Genomic DNA, 15,065 nt, shown 5'->3' with positions numbered 1-15,065 from the left:
CTCTACTCGCGCTACCTATTTTCTTCAATTTTTATGTATTTTTTTTTCTTCTTAGCAGAGTGACGAATATTTCAATTCGTGCTAAGTTAAAGTCTAGCAGCTATCGAGTAAATTTAAAGTTAATAACTTTTTCAAAAGAAGTTTAATCATGAAGGCAAAGGCAGAAGAAAATGAAAGTGTCAAATTGAAAAAATTTAAATTTCCATTCCTTAACAATCAATTGGATTTCTCAATAAAATTTTCAATTCCCGTAAAATTAAATGATTTTCCGGTATGAAAAAAAATATAAACAAATTTTATTCCCATGAAATCGAATGGTTTTCTGAATGCGGCCGCAGGGAGTTTTTTTTTGTAACTATTTATTTTCTGTTAAATTATTTAATTTTCTAAAGGAGTCTGGAACGAAAAACATTTTGAAATTTTCAATTGAAGCAAAATGGAAAGATTTGCTGGGATTGAAACTGATTTTTCTAACTGGAGTGTGGAACAAAAAATACTTTGAAATTTTCAATTGAAGGAAATTGGAATCTGGCTACATGAAGTAAAAAAATCAGTTCACGTAAAATTTAACGATTTTTAGAATGTAATTAGAGTAAAATAACTTTTAGCCCCAGAACTAAAAAAATTCTATAACTTTACTTTTTTTAAATTGAACGCAGAAAAAAATTTTACTTTTAACTCCGCTGAAATAATTCATTTTAACTTGAATCTGCCATGAGCGTAAAATTAAAAAAAATGAATTCGTGTGAAATCAAATAATTTTCTGATGTAATTCGGATTAAAAAAAATTTAATTTTACTTTCTCGTTAAATTAAACGACTTTCTTTTATTCAGAGTTTCTCAAAACAAAAACAAAATTTTCAATATCGCTTTTGAATTTGATGATTTTTTGGAACGCAAAAAAAAATTTAGAATTTTAATTGTCGTAAAATTAATTGATTTTTTTATAAAGATTTTGTGAAACTTTCAATTAAAATTAAAATGAAATTCTGCACGGATCCTGGCTTGGAAAAAAACTAAAAACTATTTATAGAAAAAATTGTAAACCCTGTAAGACATTTTTTAGTTTGCTTCACTGCTTTTGAGCTTATCGCCATTTAAGTTGTATTTCTTTTGGTACATTTTATTTCATATTAGCTTTGATTCTTTTGATTTAATTTTTTCAGTGGTCTTTCTTTGCTCAAAGTGGTATAAATCACCTGAAAAATTCGATGCTTTTTTTTTGAGCGCGCAAAATTTAAAATGGGATTAGTCGTAGGTTTGAGCCTAAAGCCAGTAGCTGCATGCATTTATTATCAGTTTTCGTCTTTTATAAGCAAATCATAAATTACATAAATTAAAGGAAATACATAAGATTATTAGCAGTCTATAATCGCATGAATATCACAGTTTAACAAAAGTTCTTGACAACTCTTCAAATGTCCACTTCAAACGTCCACCACTTGTCAAAAAAAAAAAAAAAAAAGCAACACACATAAATTACCGTCCATTTGAGTGGCGAAAAGAAAGCACTACACATTTTGCTAAGCAAACACTATTGAACTCACCATTCGTTGGTGGCGAAGGCGTGCGGTTGCAGGTCATCACTTTTGTATGGTGCGGCAGTGAGGTGAGCAAAAGTCCTTTTGCAATTTCAACGCTCTTTCTATTTTGTATTAGCGGTGCTATTTGAAGGCGTTCGTTGTGCTGTAATTTGGCAAAGCGGAGGAGGCGACTTTACCAAAGTACCGATATTGTGCCAGGAGGAAGCAACAAAATATTTTTGAAGACCGAAAATAAACCGAACGAAATCGAATAGTACCGTACTAAATATTGGCAGTCTGTCGAACGTTGACTCTGTTTGTCGGCAGTAGTTGGCAGCAGGCAGTTGAAGTGGTGTTGTTATTTGCTGATAAAATTGGAGTTGGAGTCGGAGTCAGCTGCGCTGCTGCTGATGCCGTTGATGCGCTTGACCTGCAATGTTCCGCTAATTGTTGGTTGTAAAATATGCTTCGTCGTCTTTGTGGCTATTCTGTCCGAGTTCACGATGTTTGCACACCAAAAAAAGGTTAACTTACTCGGTACACATTGGCGGCTATGTCTGAGCAGGTATCTGATTGCTTGTTGATGTCGCTGAAAAACTGGACTTTTTTACTGATATGCCGCAAGAATTTTTGGCAACAACACAGCATGAAACCAAGAATACACAGTTAAAGCGGTACAATACAAAAACAGCGCGAATATTGGAAAAGTGCAGTTTACTTGAATTCTAAGCGCTTTTTAATAAATGGTAAAATTGTTTTGTACTTTAAACCACGAATTTTACATATGAAGGAGTGTAGTGTTACCTTTTTTGACTCGATTTTTTTTATTTTTATTTTTTTTTAAATTGCCAGCATTATTTCCTTTTCTCGACTTTTAATATTTAACTTTTATTTTGTGAACATTTCATTTGGGTTCGCGACTTTTATTTATTTTTTATCACAATCACACACGAAAAAAGTCAACATACACAAAAACTTTAACTTTCACGATTTTTTAGTTATCACCACAAAGTTGAAAAAAGATTTTCTAGCATTCACCAAAATAGTTAAAAGACATCCACAAACACAAAAACAACCCGCTCACGATATTGACGTCCCAGTTGAAGAAAAAGTGCAGTAACCACAAATTATGAAATGTTAGTCACGTTGGTAATTTTAAAAATTTAACACAAAATTTTAAAACCGAAAATCATGAATCGAAAGAAAGTTTTATTGGTGGGACAACACGCGCGCACCCAGCTTTTTCTGTTTCGTACCGACCAAACAAAGGGATAGAGCGAGCAGAAAGCGACCGTCGCAGGAGAAGATTTTGCTTTAACTGAATCGCACAGTACAAATCGAACTGTACACCACCACCAATGTGGACGACCGGATTTGGCTGACGACTGACTGGAGTCTGTCGTGCAAGTGCCAAAATCATTGCCCCACAAACACACGCGCGCACGCACTCACACAATCAAACACAGTAAAAACAAAACAAATGCTAGCACAAAAGTAGACAAATGAGAAGGCGCGTACGAAGAGGCGTGCAAAACAGCAGTAAATAGCAACAAAGACGCCAAGCAACGGTTAATAGCGAAAGTTGCGCACAAAGTGTAATGCACGAAAAACGCCGACATAGCCAACGTTAAACACGCCAATAACACACCCGCCTGCATGGCCTCCGAAGAGCTCCACTGTCACGCTCGGCCTGCAGCGATAACGTTTCAATCTCGTTTTTGTCGTCTGTGCTGCGGGACCGTTAACTCTTCTCCCCTTTTTCAATTCGTACACGACTCGGCTGTGTGCTGCGTTTCGGTATGTTTTCATCGTATCAATGACGTTTACGTACCGGTTGAGCAAAACATAAAAGCAGTGCTAAAAATGCAGCACAAAACCAATTGGTGGAGAAGCGTGCGCGAACCGTGACGTAATTTATGGAGAGATGGGGATTCAATGAAGTGAGTGTGAAGAGCGTTGTGAGTAATTGCGTATGAAACAGGTGGTTTCTCACAGCAAACAGTTGAATACAGCAAATACATTGCCAATCACAGAGAGACAGAGCACGTGCGGAGAGAAAATCTATTTTTAACAGAGGCATATAGAGAACACTGCGATGTTGATGCACTATGCCTTCACCAACCTTTACAGTGCTTTTGCTTTTTGGTTTTGTTTGGAGTAAAGCTTTTTGATTGTTTACGGACATTCCAAAGCTTAGAAACAGCTGACTTTCTATGTTGGAATACAGTGAAGCTAAAACGATTTCACTGATAAAGAATTTTATAGAAAGTGTGCTATTTTGATGAACACAAATTTAAAATAAGGTGGACTTTTAAAGAACTCGAAAAGCTAAGCAAACTCATTGTAGAAAAACATTTTTTTTCTCATTCTAAGACAAACGCATTAACATCCACATATTCCTATAGAAAAATTAGTAGTAGAAAAAGGTTATGCCTTCATAGAAACTTAAAATTGTAGATCAATACAAATGCATAACGCACTAAGTGGGCTAAGCAGAGTAATATTGCATCAACAAACAGATTGCGCTGAAAACACGGTGTAAAAATTTATATAATATTCCAAAAAAACAATCAATGCTTAATAAATTTTTCAAAAAAATGAAAATCTTTTTATATTATTAACTCAAAAGATTTAAGATCTCAATTAAAAGTTAATATTCACAATTAATTGCACACAAAAATTGAACATTGACAGTCAATGTATCTCGAATTATTTATTTTCTTATTGTTATTATTATTATTATCTAATTATTAAAATACTTAATATTTTTATTATTTTTATTTAATAGAACTAAGGTGTATGAATTTATAAAATCGTGGTTTTTACTAGATTTAGTTGGAAAATTCATCATTTTATTAAGTACTCGCCAAACCTAAGAGTGCCCGGGTCTGACCAGACTGACTTTTGCGACTTTGGACGTGAATTTAACATATTTCTAGTATAGCTAACGAGTTCAGCTTCCAAGCACCTTCCTAAAATTTAATTTTCTATCGATTTATGGATATAATTTTTTAAAAATAATTCTCGAACAAGGCGAAAAGAGGTCAGACCCGAGCACCCAAGCGAAGATTTCAAAAAAGATGGCCAACGGTGGGTAAAAGAAAAAATCCAATTTAACGAATTGGGCTGACAAATATTATGCTCGTTAAATCGAGTAACAACTGTACTTAGATTTTCGAAAAGTCTCTTTTAGGGTTAATAGAATGAAATGATGCTGTATGACCATATAAAATAATTTAAGGCATTTTCAGAACTAACTGTTAAAGACATGACGGACCAATTTTTCATGCCGATCAGCACATTTTTATTCTTTAAACAGGGATTTTTAATTAATTCCCTCACCAGGAATTTAACAGATTTTTTGTTTATACTTTTCAGGTATATTTAATTAATATTTACTAAGTATATAAGGGAATTTTTATAACAAAAAAATTTGCAATTTTAAAAAATATACTGAAGGTTTTCCTCTCAAAAAACAAAATTCGGTGAGATTTTGGCTTTTTCTATTGTCTTGAAAGAACAAATTAATTAATCTATATGAATATACTTAACATCGAAACCAAAAACAAAAAAAAAACAAATTTTGGCAATAAAAGCCGGTAATAATTATAATATAAAATTAACTCGCAAATGCGCAAAAACTCACGGAAAATATGATTTTCGAGCACCGCATAAGTCACTTAAACTTAAGAATTAACTCAGCTTAAACACCTTCGAAGCATGTTATTATTTCTTTACAATAGGGTATCAAAAATTTTTTGCTACAAATACACATCAGCATTTATCCTTCTCACACCTTTTTCCACCAATCTTTTTTTGGTATTTCATTCAAAAACCTAAACCTTTCTAGAACTTCATTAAAAAATATGAAAATGTATGTCCTAATATTTATTAAAATTCAATGAACAGCTGTAAAATCGCGTGACGCAAGAAATCTCCACTTCGCGCGTGTTTCATGCAAATTCAATTAAGTAAGGCAATTACAGTAAAGGCATCTGCGATAAAACACCAGCAATTACAAGATCAATTGAAATTCCAAACGATGATGCATTGAGCGAGTGATCGCATGCCTATCAATGCAATTGAGCTTAGAGGGGAGCGTGTGTTAATTCAATTTATTGGAATTGTTTGCCACTCACACAGATCCGCAAAAAATCACTTTCGAAATTTCGTACATACACACATACTTCATTATAGAAATATGTGTAAATAAGTATCTGTTTTATTTGCATTTTGCGCCTTTATATCGAAATACATTCCACATATTGGTGAAAAAATTAAATAGGCAGCAAATGTGTTTTGCATACGAATATTCAATTTAAGCGCCATACGAAAAATGTTACAATTAAATATGTAAAAATATACAAAATACGTTTGAAGTGTGTCTCTGACTTACCGCTCGGCCCTCCTCGAAGGCATCACGCATCGAATAACCTGGTCTTCGCCCCATTTTTCTGCGCGCTTTCCTTCTGGGCGGCGGTGTATCGCTACTGCGTGTGGGAAAAATGTCCTCCTCGCTGCTACTGCCGTGTTCACTGCCACTGAGATAGTTGTTGCTATTTTTGCTGCTACCGCTCACACCTGCTTCGAGATCACCCTGTTGCAATGCGGTGTAGTTGACCGACTGAAAACGATTAAAACGCGGACCGAAGGTGTCAAGTATTCCGCCAGCAATGCTGCGACCACTTTTTGTTCTTGGTGTTCGTTTGTTGCGTGCAACACCGCCACCTGCCCGTCGCGTGTGCTGCCGCGTGCTGCCCTTTGCTGCTGTCGAATTTGTAGTGATTGGTGTAGCAGTGCCTGCCTCTGTGCTGGATTGTGAATGCTGTATCTCCAACCAGGTATTCATTACTGACTAATTGCAATTATTTTAGTTTGAGCAGGCGTGTTTCACTTGGTGATTTCGCGAAGTGATTATTTCTTTTTTGCTATGTCGCAATATACTAAGTAGGTATGTATCCGTTAATGGGGCAAGGACTGCTTCACTGGAAGTAGTGAGTATTGAGGAATATCTAAAATTTAAGAGAAAAGTAACGGTGATAATTTTTGTTTTGTTTTTTTTTTTTTTGTTTGTTGATAGAAGTTGGTTGGGCATTTTGCGGCACCACTAAAATTAGGGGGGGTTCATTATCACTAAATCTTCAAATCACTAAATCCGCTTATTGCACTAATTATTTAGTGCACTATGCCCATCCCTGAATAGAATAGCAACGAATATTTGAAACGGTTTTTAACGCATCCTATTGGTCACAAATATTTAGGTAAAAAAAAAATTTAAGTTATCACATTTCGTGCAATATGAAAATATTGGCAAGAGACTCTCAAAAAATGTAGGTTACGTATGATTAGATTAGATAGCTGCCCCCATGGAGAAAAGCTCATTTGGTCGTGGCAGCATTTCAAGGAGGGCAAGGAGCGTTAAGGGTTTTAATTGATAGCTTCCGAGTTTCAGATATGAGAAAAGTTGTATGCTAAGGCTAATTTCGCAGCCGGCTAATATTCAAGTCCGATAGCTCTTCAGACTTCGTTAAAAGCTAATAGCGACATCGCCAAAAGTTTAACTCCGCAAATTTAATGCAGCTGATAAGTAAATTCTGAAACAATTCTTTCTTCTCCTTCCTCTTCATCTTTATTGTAGAACTATGTCCTGTTTTTTCAACGAGAAATATTACAATATGTTATTGTTTTTTTTAAATGAAAATATAATTATTACATGGATCGGATCGCGATCCAGACGTCCAACACTTGTGCCAACGCTTTGGTGGCTTTCCTGGAGGTCGAGGGGTTTTAAGTTGACCTTTCATCACAATCTTTGCCAACCGACCGTCTCCATTCCCTTTACATGCTGATTCCAATCTTTTATTCTCTTACGGCTCCATTTTACTACGTCAGTGATTTGACTCATCTCTCTTACTTCTTCGTTTCGTTTGAGATTGCGTCCTATGTAGTAAGCTATTGCTCGCAACGTTTGCAATTTCACATATCTTTATTCACTCGACAGACGCCGCAGAATGAACTCGAGGTTATAGTAAGTCTTCTTCTTGTTTGGCGCGATAACCGCTTATGCAGTTTTGGCCGAGTTTAACAAAGCGCGCCAGTCGTGCTAACTAACTTCAATCAGAAATGGCAATGCAGCGACCTCTCCCTTCATTTGCTATCGCACAATCGGGCATCATATCGAATATTTTCAGAGCCGGAGCGTTTGTGTCCATTCGCCTGTATGACCCAGGCAGTTGGGCCTCATTTAAAATAAGCTATATGACTTTGGATGTTGGAATATGAATTTGGATGTTTTCCTGAAAACTTTGTGAGTAAAGTTAATAAACTGATTCTTCTACCTGTATTGAGTGCTCATTTGGTAGAAAAGTCACTATTGATTAAATATCTTATCCCTGGGTAACAAATAGAAAGCTCTAGTGGCTCGGCCTATGTACTATCGGCTGAATATTTAGCTCGTGTCAAAAGTACTCCATTCGGATCTTTGTAATTTCGAATTATTTCCAGTCATATTGAATCACTTTGTACACGGAACGACTTCCCGTAGATATTTTCATGAAAAGATTTACCGAACTTATAGTAAACAAATAGGAGCTCGTATTAGAGGAGTACTGCTCCGTCCCGGATCAGCACATACCCACAAATTAGACGATTAGGGAGTTATATTCTTCTTCTTGATTGGCGCAATAATCGCTTAAACGATTTTGACCCTGATCAATGTAACGTATGTATGTACGAGGGAAGCAATCCTAACACATCTGGTAGTATACACAAAGCTGCCAGAGGAAGTCTCTTGTGGGGGCTATGGGGGATGCTCTGCAAAAAGTTGCTGAAGGGTTAATCAAATTTCTGCTTCTGCATGTTAAAGCTCGGCTCGAAGATGGTTTAGTGAGTGGTAGTAATTACCAGTGTTCCTTAAAGGAAGTATGTGTTCAATTCAGTGCCATTCTTTTTTGTCGATCTCTCAGAAGTAGTGAAAATCGAATACCGAAATAGTAGGAGTTTTGGGAAGATAAAACGAAAAAGTACCGATATCAATCTTTATATTATTTCTAATCCTCACTTCCGCACTTCCTCACTTAATCGCTTACTTGAGACAAAATGATAGGCAATTTTCAACTCCCGTCATCTGTTTCTTGGGCTATCCCAGGATTGAAATTTAGTGGTTTAAGGAATTTCCTAAGCAGAATGCGGCGATTTTCTAATTTTAAACCAAAACTAACAGTCGATCATTGCCGTTTCTTATAAGATGTGTAATCCCAATGGACTTTTTTCGTACATGCAAACTATAATCGTATTTTGAGATTTTTTAATGTGGTAAAAAAAGCTGGCTTGCTGGGTATCACAATGGCATTTACGTCGAATGAAAGTAGTGACAACTGCATTTAGCTGCACTACGCTCAAAATAACAAAGATTCAGTTCAAGAGTTTATGCTCTTGAAATGCCAAATTGTATGAGGGAAATTATTTGTACTTGCACGCACACACATATACATACATACGTGCACATATGAACATTCCTTTGAATATATCAAGAATCTTGAATCGAATTTTTGTGCCAGGCAACAAACCCATAGGAGGAATTTGCATGCACCTTTTATTGTGGCAATGCACTTATACTCGTACATACATAACTGCATACATATATACATGCATATGCAGGCTCATAAGTAGGGCAATACCAAGCTCAAAAACCAGTTGGTGGAATATTACTCATTTTTTGCACATTTCGCAGCTGGAAGAATGCAACAATTGTTGATGTTATTGAAAAATAAGTAAATTATTTGGGTGTGCAGGTACGGAGTGGCATTAAGTGTCCGAATGAAACTGCCTTTATAAATACACAATCAAAATTATGTGCGTGCCTGTATGAAAGGAAAGTTTTGTAAGCTTGTTTAATTTTTTTTTATTAGCTGTATACTTGAATATATACTTGAATTGCTTCCTCAATTAAATTTGATATTTTAAATTTTTATCGATAGAAACTACCACGTGTGTGGCCTTGCGTCGTCCTGATGGAATACAACACTTCCTCTGTTGGCCAATTCTTGCCGTTTCTGATAAATCGCAAGCTTCAAATGATCCAATTGTTGACTGTAGAGATCTAAATTTAATGTTTGGCCATACGGGTGCAACTTATAATAAATTATTCTTTTCAAGTCCCATCAGTACAGTAGAATCTCTCTAGCCGTTCGTCCTGGTTTGGCTACCATTTGAGCTGCTTCATCACGCTTTGACCACGATCGTTTTCGAACGATATTGTAGTATGTGACCCATTTCTCATGCCCAGTCATCATCCGTTTAAGAAATGGGTCGATTTCAATCCGTTTGGCCAAGGCTTCGTAGATGAAAATTCGTCCGCTCTTATTTTGTGGTGTTAATTACAAGTCAGACCGCTGAAATTGTGAATGCTGTTTTTGGTGCCGATACTGTAAGAGCGCAATTTTGGTTTCATCGGTTCCATTCAGGTATTTTTTATGTTAAAGAAAATGTCGAAAATGTCAATAAAATCATAGAAATAATCGAGATTAACCGGAATTTTAGTAGTCGTAACATTGCCCAGGAGCCAAAGATCGACCATAAAACTATTTTAAAACATTTGAGCAAAAGTAATGGATATCTTTCTTCCCAAACTAGTATTTGGTAGCTAGCCTTGCAGTTATTTTCTATGCAGAAATTACTTGGAAAACAAAATTAATTGTGTCAGTCATTTTGCTAAGAGATCGAGCATTTCACAGCACCTTTTGAAGAGAAAGGCGGCTGTTTCCAAAGAATAGATAGCCGTCTGGCTATTTGACAGGGTACCAGCGTGCGACCTTTCAAAAAGTTGTCAGCTAGGCCTTAAAAGTGGCGAAAACAGTAGTAAATCGAAAACAAAATGAGAGCAAGCTCCCAACCCCTAAATTGATCCAATTAGTATAGAAATATATGGATCGGCTCTTTGGTATTCGTAGAGAAGATTGGACAACCGGTTTGTGTAGGGAACCTAATGAGTTTTATCCTTTCCATATCGGTTTCCATAGGGAGGCTGATAAGATTGATCCTGACCGCGCTGCACATTTTCTATTACGTTTCTGCGTCCATGTGATGACAAAACAGTGGCAACTTTCTATAATTAAGAGCTGAAGTTTAAAGTTACACAGTTAGACACCGCACATTTTCCTCAGTGTATTCGATTCTTATTTTGTCAGCTTGACTAACGTCAGCCGAGCGTAAAACGTATTAGCATAAACTGGCCATTTGCACCGCGTGTGCCGTGCCAGCCACTCAATCTGGACACTAATACGACAATGTTACAAATACAAAAGCGCTCGTAGATGTGGGCGTGCACACATTTGCAGGGCCTGTAAAACACAAGAAGAATAAGAGCAAATAAAAACAAAAAGGAGTTAGTCGCCACCATGAAAGGCCGCAATCAGCAGCAATAACAAACCAAACAAGCCGCTAACCAAGTAAACTTGACTGAGAGATGCGGCTGACCGACTAACTAAACATCCGGACTGCATGATTAACAAAGTAACTAAATAAACGCTTTGGCAATGGAAAGAACACGCAACAAAAAAAGAGCGCACAACTCAAAGACTTTCTTCAAGCGCTTGAAATTGTGCGCATGTGTAAAATGTTCTGGCTGCTGCTGAAGGAAATACATATGAATACCTAAGCAGACGCAGCAACAAGCTGGCTTCCCGAAGAACCACGAAGTCGTTGAAGCTAATGACATTCGTAATCAAGCTCATGATGGAGATGCTAATGATGATGTTGATAAAGACGAAGATGAAGGCGAGGCCAAAATTAAAAGCCACGGCCAAGGCAACTAATCATTCGTGTAACAAGTGCAGAGTTTCTTTGAGAGGTGTGCGGTGCAGGGAGCAGTGCGTTGTGGGCTGACAGGGTAGTTGATTAGCTAGCTAGTTGGAGACAGACACACACACACTTCCAAACGTTGTTTGTTTATTTTGTGTTGTCAACGTAGTGCGCTTGCCGTTTTCTGCAGCGTTTGAAGATCAATTACAAAACAATGCGTGCGGGAATCGACGCCAACAGCGCCATCATCATCGCCAACGCCATTGCCAACATCAGCGACAGCGACAGAAGCATTGGAACCGACTTTGGCAATGGCCACGGCCACGGCGTATCGAACACCAAACCCCACATTCAGTATCTTTTAAGACTTTCGCGTGAAATGTTGTGCCGGTGATAGCAGTTGAAACTAAAAAAAAAGAAAATTTAAAGCAGAAACTAAAGTTAACAAAAAAACAACAGCAACAGAGTGAATTCAGCTTAAGCAAACGCGCAGTGGCTTAAAGTGGCTTCGAATGTGATTTAAAAAGACGTGATTAAAATAAAAAGGTGATTTGTTACGACAAATAATTAAAAATTTAAAATACGCGCAGCGGGAGCCGTTTATCGAAGTGTGCGTGATTGCCAAAGTATGAATACACACAACTGTGTTTGATTTTGGAGTATTTTTCAATGCATAAATAATAAATGACGATATTAGAACATGTTTTAAAACGGCCAAAAAGTGTATGAAAGCATAACAGAAAGTTTTCCAACTTCTAAAACAAAAACAACACAAAAAACTAGCTGACTATTCAGCTACAACAACAATATTATTATTATTTATTAAATTTTATCTCTTTGGTGTATCTGCCCTAAATTGAAGACACATTAGACGCTACTTTTTTCTCTAAATTTGAAATTAGGTTAATATAAATGCTAGTTTTTAGGTGCTTAAAACATTTTTAGTGCGGAAAATACGTTAAGCATCATTTACATGAATTAGGGCTGTGTCCTCAGTCTGCTGTTTGATTTGTTTGTGAGTGCAACGCGTGATTTATGACACTCGTCGAGTAACTCAGTATTTAAATGGTACTGTCTAGTATGTAGTATTAGTTGACTAGTGGTAATAGTTGATGTGCTAACGAGCCGTAGCTAATAGCGAAAAGTAAACGTGAAGTTGTAGAGAGCAGTAAAGTAAGAGAATTCGTTTAAAATTTGTCATAAATCACATGAAGATAAGCTAGAAAGAATATTTACCAATTTTTCATTAGAGATTTCAGGTTCAGCAAGATATTTGATATTTATAAGCGCAAGAGCTTTCTCTGTGGTTTGTATTGTACGTCTCGTTTTCTTTTTCTCCATACAAATAAAGTGACTTTACCTTCTTATGCAACCATCGAATTTGGGTGGTTTTCTGAGACATTTTTTAAAGCCTGAAATGCATGCGAAGGTTGGCCTTTCAAACCATTTTTTTATATCCCAAGCGCGGGAGCTAAATTTTTGATGTTTTAGAATTAATTGTTCGAAATTAATAATGCGACTGAGTTTTTCGATTTCAATGTGCTAGTTTTTTTTCATTTTCCGACTCCAGAAATGCATTCAAACAATTCTTTAATAAAGTTGAAAGTTTTCTTCCATATAAAGCACCTGTTCAGGAGTGCTATAAAATGTATACTGAGAATTATTCTAAATTTTTTTTAATAAAGTTGAAAACTTTTATGTATTTCTTGTAATTTATTCAATTTTCATGTGGAGCTTCAAGTTACATGGTTTTCGTTGTAGAAGTTGGAACTTATATTGTATAAAATAGTATGAAATTCCTAATTACTAGGGGTACATGGGGCACGCTCTCAATAACACTATAACATTTCTCCTCCTCGGCTGATTTCTACCCTGGGCCAGCTGTAAGCATTTCATCAAGGTGGAGCAGCGTTTATGTCTATTGTCACAACCAGGTACCTGCGTCTAGGTCCTCTCTTGTGGACGTTTGCGCAGTATTTGCGATAGTTTGCGCAGTATTTACGAACTATCGTCTTGTCTTCTCTCTGATCATATTGTGAATGATTGACTCAAGAGTCTGTCAGTTCATCTCCATGTCGCATTTGCAACTGTGGCTGCTACTGATGTAACTGACCTTGCGCTTCCATTCAATGAATTAAAGTCATAGCATTTTCCAGTAAACGCTCGAGCCGCCTCCCACTTAGCACTGGATGAGCACATGACCCACTTGATACATTAGAATACGATAAGTTGAGATAAGACAAAATAAAAAAGATAAGATAAAACAGGATTGCAATAGATTCATTTAGGTAGAACATTCTTTACGCTTACTAACTGTTTAGCCAATATTTTCTCCATATCGTCTCTGAATAGCAAATGGTTTTTATGAGAGCCTTTTTCATAACAGAAATTTAGCTTCGATGGCTGTCTTTGTTTTTTTCTACCATTTAACGCTTCATAGACGAAATTCGCTGGTACTAATTGAAAGGTAGTTACGCACTCGGTCACTGAAACGTCAGCAGATTTAAAACTCAATAGAACTTTCCTTAAATTAAGTTTAAGCTCAATAAAGAAGCCCACCCTATTATTAGTTAAAAATATTTAGGGTAAACAAATATTGCTTCCAATAGCACAAAAAATAATAATAAAATATAAATGAAACATATACAACTTAAAAATTAGTACTATTATTAAAAAATTAGAAAAATTAGCACTGCAAAACGATGTTAGAAAGTTTATTAACGAACCGAATGAACTAGAAAAGAAACACCCTGCGGAAAAAAATAACATCAAAATGGTTCTGTGATTTAAAAAAGAAAAATTTGACCCTGGTATGTGCATATTGGCTTAGTTTCTTATAGACTCGTTTGTATGCAAAGTTTTTTTCTCCTTATTTGCAAATAAAGGGTTTTCCAATAAGAGGTGTTATTCCCGTAAAAGATCAATAGGTTCGTTGCTTGTGTGGCACGTAGCGCCGTCTAGTTGAAAATAAACGTTGTTCAGATCAATACCATCCAATTCCGGCCATAAAAAATCGTTAAACATCTCTCGATAGCGCAATCCATTCACCGTAACTGTTGCTCCAGCTTCATTTTCGAGAAAGTAAGGTCCAATGACTCCGCCGGACCATAAACCGTACCAAACAGTACCACGTTGAGGTAGAGAGGCTTTTCAACAATAACTCTTGGATTTTCTGAGCCCCTGATCCGACAATTTTGCTTGTTGACGAAGCCACCGAAGTGGAAATGGGCCTGATCACTCAAGATTATTTTTCAATGGAATTCCGAATCATTTTCATGCATTTCAACGACCCAATCCGCAAAGACAAGACGTTGATGGTAATCGGCCGGCTTGAGTTTTTGTGTTAACTGGACTTTATAAGCCTTAAGACTTTTATGGAAAATACGTTGTAATGACGTATGTGGAATGCCTAATTCCAAAGAACGACGAGGAATGGTCAAACCTGGATTTTCTTGAACACTTTCGGCTAGAGCAATAATATTTTCGGCTGTTCCTGAGCGACGTGCACGGGTCTTATTCTTCACATCACTAACTTGTCCCAACAGCTCGAATTTGTTCACCAATTTCTGTATTGCGGTCCGTCAAGGTGCTTCACGATGACCCATAGCGAATTTTAATAATCTCAGTGCGTTGTTTAAGCGGGTATCGTTCCATTTTTATTAATGGCGTAGTTTCTATTTGTCAAATATCAAAAAATGACAGCTTCAAAAGTGACATCTACCGAAATAGCGGGCTATTCAA

The 15,065-nt window shown here is 36.5% G+C and overlaps 1 protein-coding gene across 1 annotated transcript in view; it reads right to left on the bottom strand.

The window, feature by feature from the left end:
* Window positions 1-1,358: 1,358 nt before the first annotated feature.
* The window catches only part of LOC129242243 (uncharacterized), a 43,273-nt gene continuing 29,566 nt past the window's right edge, over window positions 1,359-15,065 (bottom strand). Inside the window, exons 3-5 of the mRNA XM_054878799.1 lie at window positions 5,920-6,535; window positions 1,548-1,686; window positions 1,359-1,366 (exon numbers count right to left, since the gene is read on the bottom strand). Of these exons, the coding sequence (XP_054734774.1) occupies window positions 1,359-1,366; window positions 1,548-1,686; window positions 5,920-6,372 (600 nt within the window). The 5' untranslated portion in view covers window positions 6,373-6,535. The remainder of the gene's footprint in view (window positions 1,367-1,547; window positions 1,687-5,919; window positions 6,536-15,065) is intronic.

This window comes from Anastrepha obliqua, chromosome 3 (assembly GCF_027943255.1).
Source record: "Anastrepha obliqua isolate idAnaObli1 chromosome 3, idAnaObli1_1.0, whole genome shotgun sequence".
NCBI lineage: Eukaryota > Metazoa > Arthropoda > Insecta > Diptera > Tephritidae > Anastrepha > Anastrepha obliqua.
The sequence above is the reverse complement of the archived record's forward strand: the minus strand, read 5'-3'. Positions and strand labels throughout refer to the sequence as shown.